Raw genomic sequence first — 19,270 nt, forward strand, 5'->3', positions numbered from 1 at the left:
ACTCCTTGGGGGGCTGGCGGGTATGTCTGCGGGCATGTTTTGAGGGGGGGACCCTGGGACATCTGCCTGCCTCCTCTCGGATTTCACTGTCTAACAGGAATGCTGGTTTCAGCCTGTCGATGGAAACCCAATTCTCCCGGCCGTGGATGTCGATGAGGTACGCCTTGACGGTCCTATCAATGACTTGGTCAAGGGTGGGCGATGGGTGCCTATCCTGACGAAGACGTAAGTGCAGGAATCCAGGCCGGCCAGGCTGTAGGTATTGGTTCTGTCCATGAAGGTCTTATGGCAAGGCGTGAACTTCTGTGCTAGCTCCCTCAACCCTGGGAGGGGGGAATGTCTGTGCCGTCAGCTGATGGTGGGAAGAATTCCCCTGGAACAGCTAGTGTTTCTCCGTAGAGTGAGTCTCCTGTGGGGGACACATCGCCATCTGCCCTCGGTGTGGTGCGGAGACCCAGGAGGACCCAAGGGAGCTGGGCCTTCCAGTTTTCATCAGTGCAACATGCCATTAGAGCTGCCTTTAGTGAGCGGTGTGCCCTCTCTACCATGCCGTTTGCTGCAGGGTTGTAGGCCGTCGTGCTGTGAAGTGTTGTACCCATCAGGAGTGCCAGGGAGACCCAGAATTCTGACAGGAATGCTGAGCCCCTGTCTGTAGTAATGCTGTCTGGCACCCCGAAGCGGCTGATCCAACTGGAAAAAAGGGCTTCTGTGCAGGATGGTGTTGATGCCTCCTCCATAGGTGTCGCCTCTGGCCAGTGAGTGGAGCGATCTATGACTGTCAGGAGGTACCTGGCACCCCCAGACTGCGGTAGAGGCCCAGCGACGTCTATGTGGATGTGGCCGAAGCGCCAACGAGGTTAGGGGAAATCACCAATGCCTGATTCTGTGCTTTGTGATCTTGCTGGTTTAGCATGGGATACAGCTCCTCGCCCACTTGCAGGCATCCTTCCTGATGCTGTGCCACACAAACTTTTCTGTCATCAGGTGAGCCACTGTATGCCCTGATGGATGGGAGAGGCCGTGAATGATGTCGAATGTCTTCTTCCTCCTCGAGGTGGGGACCAGGGGGTGGGGGCAGGGACAGCTGGTGCTTGTGTTGCAGAGAAGCATTGTGCCCGAACCTCCCAAGGGCACGTCCTGTAGGCTGTTGTTTCTGGGTCTGCTGCTTGCTCCCTTGCCAGGTCCTCATAGTATATGCCGAGGTGGAGGGAATTGATTTCCACCTGTGACAGGGCGTTGGCTACTGGATTCTTCCTGCCGGGGACATACGTGATGGTGCAACCAAACTCGGAGATGGGGGCAAGTGTCCTGCTGCCTTGCCGACCAGGGGCTTGTGGTCCATGAGGATAGTGAATTGAGTACCGTTAAGCAGGTATTTGAAGTGCCACACAGCCTGGTAGATTGCGAACAGCTCTCTGTTGAAGACGCTGTAGCGGGTCTCTGCCAACAACAACTTGTGACTGAAGAAGGCTAGAGGTCGGGGGGCGCCGTCGACTATTTGCTCAAGCACTGCCCCGCAGGTGATGTTGCTGGCACCGGTGGTGAGTCTGAGGGCAGCAGTGGGGTTATGATGTGTCAAGGTGGTGGCACTCGTGAGGGCCGTCTTCGTCTCTTCGAACACCTGTTGCTGTGGAGCGTCCCACATCAGCATTTTGGCTTGCCCTTTAGGACTACTGTCAGGGGATACATGATGCGGGAGATGCCTGGGATGAAACGGTGATAGTAGTTCACCATGCTGAGGATCTCTTGAAGGGCCTTGATTGTCTGCGGCGTCAGGAACTTTTTTATTGCTTTTACTTTTGAGGCCATGGGGCACACTCCTGCTGGGGAGATCTTGTCCGAGGAAATCTATTTTTTTCTGCCCCGAACGTGCATTTGTCGAACCTGACAACTAATCCATTTTCCTGCAGGCGTTTCAGGATGGCGCAGATATGGCGAAGGTGTTCCTCTGGGGACCTGGAGAAGATAAGGAGGTCATCTACGTAACAGATGCAGAAGGGCAGGTTCCCCAGGATGGTGTCCATCAGGTGTTGGAATGTGGTCCCTGCATTCCTGAGGCCGAAGGTGGAGTAGGAGAAGGTGTACGTCCCGAATGGCGTGATGATGGTTGTCTTTGGAACATCATCAGGATGCACAGGAACCTAAAAGTATGATTCAAGCAATTCCATCTTAGTGAAGACCTTGGCCCTGTGAAGGGAGCTCGTCAGGTCTTGCATGTTCGGCAGAATCCTGGTAGTGGTCTGGTGTGGTAACTAAATTCAGACAACGGTAGTCTCCGCAGGGCCTCCAGGAGCCATCTGACTTCTTTACCATATGTAGGGGAGACGCCCACGGGCTTGATGCTTTGGTACAGACACCCATTTGTTCCATCTCAGCGAAAACCCATTTGGCATCTTGTAGTTTTTGGGGGGGCAGGCAACGGAACTTGGCATGAGTTGGGGGGCCCATTGTAGTTATGTGGTGGAAGACGCTGTGCTTGGCCCCGGCCCCCGCCAACTGGCAGAGCTCTGGTTTAAAAACTTCCGGGAACTCCTGGAGGAGGGTGGCGTAATTGTTGGAGGCTGTGAAGCAGACAGCGGGCATCCCCAGTCTGGTGGAGAGTGGTCGGGAGTGGCAGGTTCCGGTGTCTAGGAGGCGTTGCCTGCCGACATCGACCAGGAGTCTGTGGTGTCCCAGGAAATCGGTGCCCAAGAGGGGGCACTTGACCTCCACGATGATGAAAGGCCAGTGGTACCTGCGGCCCAAGATGGAGATTGTGTGGGTCATGGTTCCATAGCAGCAGATGGTGGTTCCGTTCATGGCTAACAGGGAGGGCGTGGAGTCAGCTGTCCAGGTGTAGTCCTCCTCCGATGGCGGGAACACCGACTGCATAGCCCCCTTGTCAACCAGCGGGTGCCTCTTTGATATTTCGTCCCTGATGAAGAATCATGCTGGTCAGGAGACGTCTTTCGCGGCCACTGCTGTTACTTGTGGCCACCCTTCTCGTTTTTTGTGAAGGAACAGGGGGATCTGCAGCTCTTGGCACTGGGGCCAAATCTCCTGTGGAAGTAGCACCACACCGGGTAAGTCTGCACCCTCTGCTCCCTCGGTGGTGCCTTCCTCCTGTAGATGGCATTTATGTTTTCTGGGTCGTTGTCCTCCGTCATCAGGTTACAGTCTACGGGAGGGCAGCGGCGTGTTTGGAGGCTTTAGTGGCCTCATGGATTTTCTGTGTGACGTCGACCAGCTTGTTCATGGGAAGGGCATCTGCGTCTGTAATTTGGCCCCTTACCTCCTGCGGAAGGCGATGCAGGAGTATTGCTTTTGTCAGGCTGATTTCCTTCCTGCGCCCACCTGCATCGACGCCCGGTAGTGTTACCAGACGTCGCAGTTCATCCCAGGCGTCCCTGGGTGATGCTTCCCCTAGGGGATGGATCAATAGGTCTTGTGCGCGCTGTGCTCTTTTGGGGAGGGGCATGGAATATGTTTGTATTAGCTTGTCTTGCAAGGCCGAGTACGCGACCTTGTCTGGCTGTAAGTCAAGCCATGGGGAGATTTTGTTGAAGACCTCTTCAGGTAGCATCGTCATGATCACGTCTGCCTTGGTCCTCTCATCTTTGATGTGCACCACGCTTAAATGAGCATCAGCACGCAGAAACCAAGATACTATGTTCTGGCACGAAAACGGGGGGAGCTTCACCACATCTGGCTTTGTGGGCAAAAGGGGCACGCAGACGATCTCCATGTTTCCGGATTCTCATTGTAATTCAGACTGCCATCTTTACTGTCACACACCATGAATGGCAAGGGCCAAAACCGTTCGAAATGCCAAAACGTGCCCTTGCGGGGAAGCCGTTTTTAGTCCGTTAATGGCATGGGTTTCCTCTGAGGAAGGAGCTTTCAGAAGCCTAGACTGTGTCGCCGTTTTGAGGCCGCTAAAGGCTCTCTGAGGGTAAATGCGGCCGTATTTAGTCCGTTAATGGCTGGGCCAAAACCGCATGTTTACCTGTCACTCCTCAAGTCACCAGTTGTGAGATTCAAGACGAGAGGTCTGGGTAAGACTGACTTACTTTTTCAGAAACAGGTATACATTGAGGAATGCGAACGGAAAGGTGGTCACCGACTTGCGGATCCCATGTCACGCATTTGGGCAAGAATTTGTGTTTGTTAGATGAAATATAAATGAGAATAATTACAAAGGTGGTTACAATAAACATACATATGAAGAGATGTATAAAAATATGAAATAATAACAGGTAATATACATGACATGATTAATGCAGAAATGAAGAGGCTCTTGATGCCTTTACAATGTACATCTTGCCATATTATTTGCTTTTTCTGCTTTACTGTACCTTATTTCATTACAAGTTTAGTTGACTATGATTATCACACATTATAACAGTACACAAGGCAATATTTTATCACCATTGATCTTTCATTTCTAATCACTGTAAAAATATTTAAAATCCAAATTTCATACATAGGCAACACTCTACATTCTTACTCTCCTCCCAAGCTGTAGTTTAGCAGCACCTGTAAAGTCTCATCCCCAATTAATTACAGTGCTTAGACTACGATGTACAAACACCTCAGTTCTCTCTCTCTCAGTATCTTCTGATCGACAACTGTTTGTCTCAGGTCTTCTCTAACTACATCCATCCATCTTCGCTTCGGTCTTTCTCTTGCTCTCGCACCATGCACCTCCATCTGCATCACTCTCCTCCCTACATATGTCTCTTTCCTTATCATCACATGACCATATTACTTCAGTCTTCTTTCCTGGGCCTTCTTTGATAGTTCTACGACTTTAGTGGTCCCTTTTATTCTTTCATTTTTGATCCTGTCCATTTTTGTTACTCCACGCATCCACCTGAGCATTTTCATCTCTACCGCATCCAATTTCTTCTCTTGCACTCTCTTTGCCGGCCAGTTTCTGCTCCATACATCAAAGCTGGTCTCACTACTGTCTTATACACTCTTCCTTTAACCTTTACGTTGATTCTGCGGTCACACAAGGCACCTGACATCTTTCTCCAATTTTTCCATCCAGACTGCACTCTGTGTTATTTCTACATCCAAAATTCTATCATCAGCCACTGTTGAACCAAGATACCTAAATTTTTCTACTTGGTTCAACTTTCTCCCTTCCATACTAATCTCGGAGTCTTGATCTTCATTAAAACTTAGGTATTCAATCTTCTTCCTACTGATCTTTAATCTTCTGTCTTCCAGTACCTTCCTCCATTGCTCTAGTTTTGACTCCACTACCTTTGTTGGTGCTGCATAACATGATGCCATCAGCAAACAACATGCACCAGGGGGATTGATCTATTATTCCTTGAGACAGCACATCCATTATCAGGTCAAAAAGACATGGAATTCATGCAGATCCCTGATGTAAACCAACTCTTACTGGTATCCATTCAGTTAACCCAACACTGCTTCTAACCTGCATTTTTGCTCCTTCATACATATCTTGGACCAACCTCACATACTTCTCTGGTATTCCCTTTACTCGCATACACCTCCAAACCTCTCAGCGTAGAACACTATCATATGCCTTTTCCAGATCTATGAAAAATATGTGCAGTCCTTTCTGCTTTTCCCAGTGCTCTTCCATCTTCTGTCAGAGAGCAAACACTGCATCTGTTGTTCCTCTTCCTGACATGAAAGCAAACTGTTCTTCACCTATAGATGTTTCTTCTCTAATTCTTTGATCCATTATTCTTTCCCAGATTTTCATGGTGTGAAACATTAGCTTTATTCCTCTGCTGACTGCACAATCCTAGGTGTCACTCTTCTCCTTATAGATAGGCTAATTCTTGTTTGAATAACAAACAAGAATTGGCTTATTCTACACTATGGTATATCGTAACATATACGGTAGCCTAGCCTACATTACACTGTACTCTATATTCACATATTAATATCGTATTATACAAACATCAACATAACGAATATGCATCCTCTCATTTGGTCTCTTAAAATGTTATGCTTTACTTCACTGTATCCAATAATATTGTATATTTTCTTATATTGCTTTTGTATTATAAATTGCGATCATGGCGATCAATGTTTTGGTTTAGAAATCGATTACACGTAAGTTTATTTCACCGTATTCAACTTGGTTCAGAGCGCCTTTCTTGCTCCTAGTTAGCGTAAATGAATCTCTGGATACTTTATTTACATGGGGCAAGGTTATTTTTCGTTATATGAAGTGTTTTTAAGTTGAAATAAAACTTAAATACGTCTCGTTGTGAAATTAATTTAGCTATTTTTTTCGTTAATAGATGACGTTGGCCGTGGGAGCATGTTTGTTGTGTAAAAAAATCAAGATTCTGTTAGCTTTTTTCACTTGATTTCATCATAATACGAGCTTTACATATTTATCTTTTATCGGCGTGAAAACAGCAGTAATATGTGTTCTTTCATGGCCAGTAGTTTTGAATAAAATACCTTCTCTCCAATTTCATTTACGAGTTTCATCCATGTTGCCGATGCACGAATTATCGTAAGGAGAATTATCGCAACTCGAGCACTACCTGGGTACCTGAGTATTTTAATAGTTTTATCACAAAAAGTGCATTTAGTCATGAAAATGATAAGAAAATACAGTAATTAGTGAATATTTCTCAGTGAAATATACCGTGAATGGGCGAATTTTCTGCGAATGTGTATATATGTTCCACAGAGAAATCCGCGAATTGGTGAGTCCGTGAATCATGATAACGCTAATACGGGGGTTTACTGTATATCCTTAATACATCGTTATTTTACTCACGGAATCCATTTATACTGTGCTTAGAGTTTGATTTAAACAACCCGCTCTCTCTCTCTCTCTCTCTCTCTATAAGTATACAAATCCTGATGAAAACATTAGTGATAATTTTAGATACAATCCATAGAAAAATTCATGAATTGGTGAAAGTTCCCGCGTAAAATTGAAAGATATGTTCCACAAAAATTTGCAACAAAGTGAAGCATGAAAAAGTGAAGTACTTAAAAGTGGGGGTCCACTGTATCTTCTGATTATATATCACTGGGTAGTGGGCAACAGGCAAGTCAATTATGAAACCTTGAAAGCACCTGGAGCTTTAAAAAAATCTGAGTGGCATTTAAGTCCCTTCCCTTAGGCCCTGTCTGCTGGATTTTATTAAAAATCTGATATGCCTACCATAATTAAGCTATGAAAGATTTTTCCCCTTTTAATCCTGTTAATCTCAACCCATATACAGGACTACCATTAAAAAGGAAGGCAGGACAAGTAGAACACTTGCTTGAGATAGAAAACCGAAGAGCAAGTCTCCTAAAGCATGGTTCTGTACTAAAACTGACTTCTAAAAGCTTCGTGTGACAAGGCACAGCAGTCTGTATCAGGGTAGTTGGGTAAAGGATGCAACAAAACATAATTAAAAATTTACTTTATACAATGGAACTACAGTATGCTTAGGTTTTATCATTTACAGTAACATTTTCCACTAAACCTTCACCAATTATTTCAATATCTGAAAGAATGGCTTCCATATTTGGAACCTGCTTTGCAGTTTTTACTCCAAAAATTCGATGAGCGTCAAGGCTCCCAACCTGAAATAAAAAAAAAAAAAAACTTAGTAAGCAGACTAAATATGATGATCTTCACCATATACGCAAAGTATTATTTTTCTATTTCAGTCACATTCTTATTAAAATCCTAATTTCAGTGTACCACCTGACCTACCAACACAGTTTATGCTATCCACACCATATAAAACACCTTACTAGCTACTGCAGGATAACATAAAAACCAAACTTTTGTTACTACATCAAGTTATCCTTTGGTGAGAAGGGGGGTTTGTTAAAGATTACCTGCTTTGTGGTACTTGAATTTTATAGACATTTTTTTATTATACTGCTCAACCAGACCTGAGTTAAGAACAATTCTCTCCGGGATGGCAAGAAAGTTTTTCATCTATTCATACACATACACCCCTATGGGGTGTAATTCTCACAATCTGCTACACTAAAGACATTACTAAAAATTCTTTGTAGTATCCCTTTGGCCCCAAGTGGGGGCTCATGTTAGGTAGCTCACATTTTGGATACTTCTTACAATGAAGCTGAGGACATTTTATAGTAAAAGCGACAGGAAGGTGGAATTACCTATGAACAACCTTTGCCTAATTTCATAGGCTTCAAGTCAATCAAATCAGTGTTGGAAATAATCACTGTAACTGTACTGTAATGTTTTCATATAACAGTAAAACGCATACTTATAAGAAACTGTCCTCATCAGAGTAGTAACAATGGTTGTAAAATCCAATGTATGGACTGTACTTCATTTTATTTGGGTTTGACAAGTAAGGAATTTATTGTAAGACTAAATCAACATAAATAATCAGTTACAACTGGCCAAAGAATAATGTTCTTTTGTGTACCCAACTGAAAATTCACATGGGACTGATTGGTTGAGCAGCAGTATAATTACAAAAAATAAAAATACTGATTCCAGAAATTGTCTTGAATTTGCATTATACAACAAAGAAAAATAATAGTTTTTAAGATAAGGTCTGTACACCTGACCCCACTCTGCGTAAATGTTCAAAGGAGATTTACAACAGATGGTAAAGAATCTCAGCAATCTGGGTTACATATCCTATGCGTTGCCCTGTTTTATTCAAGTGCCTGAGTTAATCCTAGATAGCTGTTCCTCGCCTGAAGATTTAATCTACATGTGATAATATTTATACCCATTAAAATACCAAATTAAATAGAAATTTTTATTTTTCTTAACATTTGAACCCACGCTTTCGTATATGGAACACTCCCACTTACCTAGCTTCGGCTGTTCTTGACTCGTCCCTGAAAATAAAATCCTAACGCTACCTTGGTCACAAGGTGTGACCTAACCCTGACCTCATTCTCCCATTGTCTTCGCTGCCACACTCAAGTTCGCACATTTTCTGGTTTGTCTCTCTTTTGTGTTCGTATTAGTTTCCTTCTATTCTGTGTGACTGGGAGTATGTACTCCCAGTGCCTAGTGTTTGCCCATCCCTGTTTACCATTTTTAGTGTTGATATCTTCAATTCTATGGTGATTATCGCTGTTCTTGATTGCAAGACAAGGAGTGAAAGAGCGAGTGTCTCCCACGTGCATTCCTCCTCTCGAAATATGCAAACAGTGCACAGTTTAACATTGTTTTCTTTGTGAGGGGAATTCCATCCCAAGTTTTTTGAAATGTAATTAAAAAGACTTTTGTGTCATTCTATGAGATCTTTCTGGGTTGGGGAATGTGCTTGTTCAGTACCCACGTGATAGCACGTGTTCATGTCTTTTTTTCCCCACCCGAGTATTAGAGAGTTTTCTCTTTCTTCCCAGCTTCTCCTACATGGAGTATATGTCTGATAGCATCCCAGAGGCCAAACAAACTATCCAACTTCCTTGGCTTCCGTTGGTAGCAAGCATCATATATGAGTTGGACAGCCTAGCAGCGGGAGAGGAGGCTCCCTAGTCTCTGCCAGGTCCCAAAAATTGCTGCCCCCACCTTTTCCCTACCAAGCCAAGTACTATGTCCCAGGAGAGCCCAGCTCCCTTCCCAGAAGTGTGAATGCAGCGGTCTACTGCCTTTCAGAAAACATACTGCTGGATAGTCTTCGCCAAATCAGCTCAAAATTCGCCAATGGGGAAATGAACCACACAGTGATGTTGAGAAGAGCGTTGAGGGCCATCTCTTGGCTCAATAGGTGGCAAGGGGCATGGATGAAAGATATGAAGGAGGTCATACCATCTGAAAAGTGGCACGCTGTGAAGTAGTACATTAAAACCCCCGTATTCGTGGGGGATGCATACCACACCCCCTCACAAATAGCTAAAACCCGCGAATACTTAGAGCCCTTCTAAAAACACTTAGGACTGCCTATTTTGATAGTTCAAACACACACAAAACAAACTAAAAATGCTTATACAGGTATTATCCTACTTACAATGGGGTTAGGTTCCAAAACCCATCGTTTGTTGGAAAAAAAGTAAGAAATACCAAAATGTATCTCGAACATAGCCTAGCCTACACTAGGGTATTCTGTACAACGTATACATATATGGTAGCCTAGCCTACACTATAAAGTATACTCTATACATACACAGTATAGTAATTATTAATATCAGCTAATTCTGGAGGTTCATGCAAAGTGACTTATGATAATTCAATACAAAGAGAAATTGAATAACAAACAAGAATTAGCTTAGCCTACACTTTGGTATATTGTATACATATACGGTAGCCTAGCCTACATTATACTGTACTCTATATTCACATATCATATTATACAAATGTCAACATAACGAACATGCATCTTTTCCACAGATCTTTTAAAGTGTTATGCCTTAATTCACTGTATCCAATAATATTGTATATATTCTTATATTGCTTTTATATTATAAATTGCGATCATAGCAATCAATGTTTTGGTTTGGAAATCATTTATGCGGTGTTTACTTCGCCATATTTAATTCAGTTCAGAGAGCTTTTCTTGCTTCTGGTGAGCGTAATTGAATCTCTAGATACTTTATTTATATGGAGCACGGTTATTTTTAGTTATACGAAGTGTTTTCAAGTGGAAATATAACTAAAATATGTCTCATTGTGAAATTAATTTATCTATTATTCTTGTTAATAATAGATGATGATGGCCGCTTGGGGGCATTTGTTTTGTGTAAAAAAAATTCAAGACTTCGCTTTTTCACTTGATTTCACCATAATACGAGTGTAAGGGACTGCACGGCGGTCCTATGGGCACATGTGTGTGAGTCAGCCATTGGACAAAACAGGACAACAAGCATCCCGCTCTCTCTCTCTCTCTCCTCCCGTGCATCAGCGGCGATCACTTGAAGGAACGCAACTTCTACCATACAATATTCCTGTCTATTTTTCTCTAACCATTGTTGTCTCAATTCATGTACAATCACCACTATTTGCATTGCCATGCAAGCATTCCGATCATGTACTCATAATGTTGCACCGGATCTTCTGTACCAAACTGCATGTATGTTTCTGTTTGTGAAGACACCAAACGTCTCACCATGTCACATATAGTGTGCTACTGCATTGTATTCATTAATCTGTCTCGAATCTCATGCAAATATCCATATGTGGAATTTCCTGGCCTTTCCATTGATATATGTCTTATCATTTTACGTTTATTATGTCTCTCACAACCGCCATCTGTTTGTCTGTCGACAAGCACAGATGTCCGAAATATAATCTCTGTTTTGCCTTGTCTGTGTGTAGAAACTACATTGCGGCTCGCACCAGCCAATAACAACTTCGAAGATTCTGTACATTCATTCAGTAAGGAACCACCAATAAACTAGACAACACCCAGCCAGTATGTCATTCAATATCTTCCTTACACAAGCTTTACGTATTTATTGTTTATCGGCGTAAAAATAGCAGTAACATCTTCTTTCATGCCCAGTAGTTTTGATTATAATAATTTCTCCAATTTTAATTACGGTTGAGTTTCATCCATGTTGCAGATGCAAGATAATTTACAGTATACAGTCATACCCCAAACTTATGTGAGGTTAGGTTCCAGAACCCCTTGCGCAGGATGAATTTTCACCTAAGTCTGGCAAGGTCTAAAAGGCTAATAAATGCTTATTTCTAAAGTTTAAACACTAAATATGAACCTAATCATGCTCCCAAATTATTAAGTTAACTTTTAAATGAAACTAAAGTTACTGTATTTTCATTTAAAAGTTAGCTCAATACATTACCCTTAAAAAAAGAAATAAATGGTTGACATAAAAATTGAGAGTTGGAAGAGAATTTCTGTCTCTCTCCCCTTCCGACCGATCTATTTTTAGAAGTCGTCTCAACCCCTTTTTAATAACTTCTTTATTCTGCGTCTCTTCTCTTTGATCTGTAATGCTTTTTCATGAACAGTGTTTTTTATTTTGACTAATACAACTCTTAGTTATTATATCTCTATGTTTTAGAATGTATTTGCAACACTAGCACATTTACTCTTCGTAAACGGTACAGGTCAAATTAGATAATTTAAACTATCTACTGTACAGGTAAAGATGTACAGAGAATTAATAAGTTGTAAAAATGTGTGAGCGCTAACTATGAACGAGAGAGAGAGAGAGAGAGAGAGAGAGAGAGAGAGAGAGAGAGAGAGAGAGAGAGAGAGAGAGAGAGAGATATAAGGGTTGTCCTTACTTAAAAAGAGTGAAATTATTTATCAATTATTACGGAGACTGAGAGAGAGAGAGAGAGAGAGAGAGAGAGAGAGAGAGAGAGAGAGAGAGAAATTGTCTTTACTTGAAATATCAAGTTAAATTATTTATGAATTATTACGGAGAGAGAAAGTTATTCTTACGTTAGATATCAAAAGATGGAAATTCAGTATTAAAATTTTCATTTAAAAGTTAGCCTAATACATTACCCTTAAAAAAAGAAACAAATGGTTAATGTAAGAATATAGGAATGTGTGACTCTCTCCCCCATTCCACTGATCTATTTTTATAAGTCTTCTCAACCTCGTTTTTAAAAACTTCTTTATTCTGTCTCTTTCTCTTTGTTCTGAAATGCTCTATGCCTCTACGTTTTAGAACAGCGCATTTACAGTTTGTAAACGTTACAGGTAAAATTATCTACTGTACAGTTAAAGACATACAGAGAAACAGTAATACGTAGGTTGGCTAACTACGAACAAGAGAGAGAGAGAGAGAGAGAGAGAGAGAGAGAGAGAGAGAGAGATAACAGTTGTCCTTACTTAAGAGAGTGAAATTTTTTATGAATTATTACGGGCACACACACAGAGAGAGAGAGAGAGAGAGAGAGAGAGAGAGAAATTTGACCACTGATTAGCAACACTCCACTGCTTGTCATGTTAACCTTTAAACGCCCAGCCTCTATTTACAAAAGTGTCTGCTGTATGCTGGTGGCGTTCAGGAGTTAGTGCCGAAGCGAAAAAAAAGTTTTTTTTCAAAAAATCACAGCATGCTTAATTTTTAAGATTAAGAGTTCATTTTTGGCTCCTTTTTTTTATATTGCCTTAAGTTTAGTATGCAACAATCAGAAACGAAAAAAAATATCATTATTATATATAAATACAGTATTGAAATATATGACCGCAAAAAAAAAATTCATACAAATCGTGCTGTGAGCAAAACAGTTAAAGCTAGAGTTATTTTTTTTTCTTTGTATTGTACACTAAATTGCGATGATTTTGGTATATAACAAATTGTAAAACGATCAAAGCAACACAGAAAATATTATCACAAAATGATGTATGAATTCGTAACGCACGGATGTAAAAAAAAGTTTTTTTTTCAAAAATTCACCTTACATCGAAATATTGTGCTAGAGACTTCCCGTTTGTTGCAAAATGAAGGTAATTGATTGAATATTACTAGACTGTAAGTGTTTTAGCTTACAATTGCAGTTTTCGACCATTTCAGTCGAGTTAAAGTTGACCGAAGGTTGAAATTTTGGCACTTATCGTGATTTATATGAAAATATTTCAAAACTGATAAAAGCTACAACCATGAGTTATTTTTTGTTGTATTCTATATGAAATTGCGCACATTTTCATATATAAAACTTTATGTAACGACTAATATAAAACGGTGCAAACATTACGACAAAGTGACGAAAGAATTTCTGAGATGTTTGGCCGAGTTACTGTGCACGGACGTAAGGATAGAGACTTCCAATTTGTTGCAAAATGAAGATAAATGATTGAATATTACTAAAATGTAAGAGTTTTAGCTTACAATTGCGTTTTTCGACCATTTCGGTCGAGTCAAAGTTGACTGAAGGTTGAAATTTTGGCACTTATCGTGATTTATATGAAAATATTTCAAAACTGATAAAAGCTACAACCAAGAGTTATTTTTTGTTGTATTCTACATGAAATTGCACACATTTTCATATATAAAACTTATGTAACGACTAATATAAAACGGTGCAAACATTACGACAAAGTGACGAAAGAATTTCTGAGATGTTTGGCCGAGTTACCGTGTGCGGACGTAAGGAAAAAGTTTTTTCAAAAATTCACCATAAATCGAAATATTGTGCTAGAGACTTCCAATTTGTTGCAAATGAAGGTAAATGATTGAATATTACTAGAATGTAAGAGTTTTAGCTTACAATTGCGTTTTTCGACCATTTCGGTCGAGTTAAAGTTGACCGAAGGTTGAAATTTTGGCAGTTATCGTGATTTATATGAAAATATTTCCAAACTGATAAAAGCTACAACCATGGGTTGTTTTTTTGTTGTATTTTACATGAAATTGCACACATTTTCATATATAAAACTTTATGTAATGGCTAATATAAAACGGTGCAAAAATACGACAAAATGACGAAAGAATTTCTGAAATTTTCGGCTGAGTTACCACGGACGTAAGGAAAAAAGTTTTTTCAAAAATTCACCATAAATCGAAATATTGTGCTAGAGACTTCAATTTGTTGCCAAATGAAGGTAAATGATTGAATATTACTAGAATGTAAGAATTTTAGCTTACAATTGTGTTTTTCGACCATTTCGGTTGAGTCGAAGTTGACCGAAGGTTGAAATTTTTTGTAGTCGACGTAAGGTACGTCCACTCGTCACCTGACAGACAATTTTAGTCGACTTATGATAAGTCCAGTCGGCGTTTAAGGGTTAAATGACATGTCTGACAGCTTTTGCCTTCAACCTTCTTACAAAAGAGAGGGAAGAATTTGTTTGTTTAAAATAATATGAATTTTGTAATTACAGTTTTATTATTATTATTATTATTATTATTATTATTATTATTATTATTATTATTATCATTATTATTGTTATTATTATTATTATTATTATTATTATTTAATTTTAGTAATCTCTAATTAATATTTGAAAATTAGTACAATAAATAAATAAATAAAAATAAATTAACAAAAAATAAATACATAAATGAAAATAAATAAATAAAAATAAATATAAAAATATTATTAGATAAAGTTTATTTATCATACAAATAGACATACCTGTATACATGTACCATAAAAATTATCTCATCTCACTAAAAGAGAGAGAGAGAGAGAGAGAGAAATTATTACTTTTAATAATAATGTTATTTAATTTACACATAAAAGCTTGAAAACCTATAAATTACATAAAAAAATTAAACATAAACACTTTTGCAGGGCTTCTCAGTGTTTGCAAGCGTTTGCGTGTCTGTGAAAAACTCGTGTATGACCATTAGGTTCCAATGAAAAATTCGTGTTTGTGAATTCGTGCAACTCAGGGTATTACTGTAGTCATTAGTGGCTTGAACATTGTTTTCTAAGCTTCAGCTACAATTTGCAGCTTAAATTTAGCAATATATTTCCTTGAGGATCTTTTATCCATACCGAATAAGGGTAAAATATAAAAATATATGTCCTATTCTACTTTAACGTCATTTGCGCTATAACCTTGTTTATCACCGTACGATGGTTGAAATACCAGGTAAACGGCTGTTGTTATCCGATTCGGTTATAAGCAAAACAACAGTTTCTTGGTCGGTTGTTTATGACTGTACGCATTTACGCAAGAGAATAATGTTACTAACAATACTTTTATCATTCTCTTTTACTTTTTTAACTAGAAGATTGGATAAAGACATGGAGGAAAAGTTGTCTATTGCAATTTGGTCTCTCTCACTGCCTGATTACGCCGCTGCCTGGGCCTGCGCGAATTTTACAAATATTTTATAAATATTGTCATATCGGTATGGATTGCTTACTCCATTGCAAAATCAAATTATCAAAAGGTGAATTATCGTAACTTGAGCACTACCTGAGTATTTTCATAGTTTTATCACAAAAAGTGCATTTAGTCATGAAAATGAGTTGAAAATACAGTAATTAGTGAATATTTCTCACTGAAAAATACCATGAATGGGCGAATTTTCAGTGAATAATGCGTATATATGTTCCATAGAGAAATCCGCAAATAGGTGAGTCCACGAATCATGAGATTGCGAATACAGGGGGTTTACTGTACATGGCTTCAGCAGGGAAGGGTCTTCTAATGTGGCCAAGCATGTGGCCCTGTGTGGGCTAATATCATCCCGAAAAGGAGATAGTCTCTCTTGTCACTGGCTCAGAGGCACATCCCAGCCGACAGTTAGCTTGGCCTAAGAAATAGAACCCCCCCCATGGATGCATCCGTGTACTTTCCTCCAGAGCTGCTGAGCCAGGCAGTAATCGAGAAGAGAGAATAGTAGTATTAAAGTAGTTTAACCAGACCACTGAGCTAACTTTCAGCTCTTATAGGGCTGGCTCAAAAGATTAGGATAAAATACTACATAGGCTCACGTTCTCTGCTGTAACACATTCACACAATAAACACATTTACTTATGCTTCCACACTAAAATGGGATATTAAAAGTCATAATAAGTTAATATTTTAAAAAAAATTTAAATTTAAATTCGACAAATGCTATGTTTTTGTGCTTTTATCTTTACTTATTTTTACATTTTATCTGTCAAACCACAGTTCCTCATGAACAACAAAATCAGAAAGACTGAAAATGTAAAAGATTCTGACAAAATTTCATTTATTGATTTATTCCCAAAAGCTGACATTCACTCTTGGTCATACTTCGGACACTCACATAACACGTCTGACCGTTATTATCACCCTGCACTTTGAGCACTCGGGAGCAGGGCCACGTGGGCTGCTCGTTAAGTGCCCATGTGTCAGACGAGTATGGCCTATTCTGAGATATGTTAGCATTATTTGTGCATGTCTCTCTCTCTCTGATGTGATGAACTCCATTTTTTAACATTAGGTTTTATTTGTTTCAATTTATTACTTTCAGGTTCTTCATTCCATATACATTCCCATTTATTTATGATACCCATTTTTATGTGTTACATAATCAGTAACAGGGATATTCACATTTGATCTTGTCATGTGAGTTGATTCTTTGGCTGCTTTGTCTGCATCTTCATTTCCTTTGATCCCTACATGGGCAGGGATCCAACAGATTTCTACATTTTTTCCATTATTATATAAGTTATGGAGATATAATTTAATTTATTGTACTATATTATTTTTTTATTTGTAACTCTGAGTAGCTTCTATAGCGCTTCTCAAGTCACTAAAAATCACAAAATTATTGAATGATGATTCTTTAATTATTTTTATAGCTGATGCAATTCCATATAATTGTGCTGTAAGTACCGAAGCATTATTAGGAAGAGAGAACTGGTAAGTTTTGTCTTGGGACACTGCAGCATATCCCACCCCATGTTTTGATTTAGATCCATCTGTATATATTGCGTAATGTGGACCTTTTCGGCTTATATGCTCTATTGTCTGTTGTCTATGGTGTTCTGGTATACAGGAGTTACTTTTTGATAAATACTTGAGGTGTGTGCAAATTCTCATTTTATTCATTGTCCAGGGAGGAGGTGATTTTATTACTATTAAAAGCACTTGTATATTTATATTCAGTGACTCAAACAATCTTCTAGCTCTAATTGGGAAAGGTGGTGGATGGTTATTTATATATACATATCTTAATTCAAATAATTTTTTATTGGAGAATCACTAGTTTGAATTCTTAGAGCACTTTTCATTGTTACTAGCTCTCTATGGAGAAGCAAAGGCAGTTCACCACATTCAACTTGTAAAGATGATTTTGAAGATGATCTAAAGGCTCTTGAGCATATTCTAAGGCCTTCATTGTGAACAGGATCTAACATGTTCTGCGCTGCCTACTTCGCTTCCATAACCAATGATGAACAAAACTGTTAATTTATACAGTACAGTAAGGGTATGTCTATCGGCTCCCCAAGTAGTCTTCGATAGTTTTCTAATTAGATTTAATGCTTTTACTTTTAGATTTTACATATGTAATGTGGGCCTTCCAGTTCAAGTGAGTATCAAATACTAATCGCAAAAATTTTGCTGTTTGGCCAACTGGTATACTATGGTTTCTGATTTTTAAATCTATTTCTTCAGCTTTTTTCCACTTCTTATTTTTATAAAACATGATTGCTTGGGTTTTATCTATGGAAAATTTAAAGCCTACACATGAGGCCCATTCATCTAATTTTACTATGCTTTTATTAATGATTCATTCTGCATGTTTTATTCAAGATGCTGAATAATATATGGCAAAATCATCCACATATAGGTTACTTTTAATGCCAATTGGTACATTATTACTGATGTCATTAATTGCTAAAGTAAACAGTGTGCCACTAAGGACGCTTCCCTGTGGAACACCATTTTCAAGTAGAAATGTTCTAGACAGGTCATCATCAATTCTCACCTGAAAATTGTGATTTGTCAAAGAGTTCTGTATAAACCTAGGTAAATGTCCACGGATTGTTGTTTTGTTAGGTTTTTAATATAGCATACCTCCATGTAGTATCATATGCTTTTTCAATGTCAAAAAAGACAGCTACAGTAATTTGTTTTTGTTCAAAACCTCTATGTATATGGTCTTCTAAGTTAAAGAGAGAATCTAATGTAGATCTGTTACACTGTGACTTGAACTGAGTGGGAGTCAAAATTTTATTTTCTCGAATGTGCCATGTTAGTTGAGCATTTACCATTTTCTCTAACAATCTGCATAAGCAGCTTGTTAAAGAAATTGGTCTGTAATTATTTACATTACTGGAATCCTTTCCAGGTTTGGGGATAGGAATTATTATAGATTTACGCCATTCATCTGGAAATAAATTTCGAAGCCATAACTGATTATAAAACTCTAATAAGTATGACTTTGCCAAAGGTGCTAAGTGGCAGATCATCTCAAAACAAATACTGTCACCTCCAGGAGCAGATTCATTGCTGTTCGAGACAGCATATTCCAACTCTGACATATTAAATTTTCTATTATAATATATCTTCTATTGTTTCAAAATTTATTGCTGTTGATTCTATTTTATTTTTCTTTATGCAGAAGCATTCATCTAAATTTTTATCACTACTTACATTTGCTAAATTTTCTCCTATTATATTACTTATTTCTTTTGGATCAAGTGTTCTTTTCCCATCTTTTAATATGGCATGTCTAGGTGGTTTAACATGGGTACCATTTATTTTCCTGAATTTTTCCCATATTTTTCATATGGAAGTATTATTAGAGAGATCTGATAAGTATTTCCTCCATGAAATGATTCTTCCTTGAATTAATTATTTTTCAAATTTTGCAGATACTTTGTTGTATAGAGGTTTTAATGCATCAATTTCTAGTAATGATACAGTAATTTTTTGTAAATTTCCGTCTAATATCGGTAATGTTTTATTTATTTTACTGAACTTTCTAT

At 38.9% G+C, this 19,270-nt stretch overlaps 1 protein-coding gene across 1 annotated transcript in view; it reads right to left on the bottom strand.

The window, feature by feature from the left end:
* Positions 1-7,386: 7,386 nt before the first annotated feature.
* Mat89Ba (nucleolar protein 6 Mat89Ba) overlaps positions 7,387-19,270 on the bottom strand; it is a 449,315-nt gene continuing 437,431 nt past the window's right edge. Inside the window, exon 21 of the mRNA XM_067121881.1 lies at positions 7,387-7,566. Coding sequence (XP_066977982.1) covers positions 7,429-7,566 — 138 coding nt within the window. The 3' untranslated portion in view covers positions 7,387-7,428. The remainder of the gene's footprint in view (positions 7,567-19,270) is intronic.

This window comes from Macrobrachium rosenbergii, chromosome 2, assembly GCF_040412425.1.
Source record: "Macrobrachium rosenbergii isolate ZJJX-2024 chromosome 2, ASM4041242v1, whole genome shotgun sequence".
Lineage (NCBI taxonomy): Eukaryota > Metazoa > Arthropoda > Malacostraca > Decapoda > Palaemonidae > Macrobrachium > Macrobrachium rosenbergii.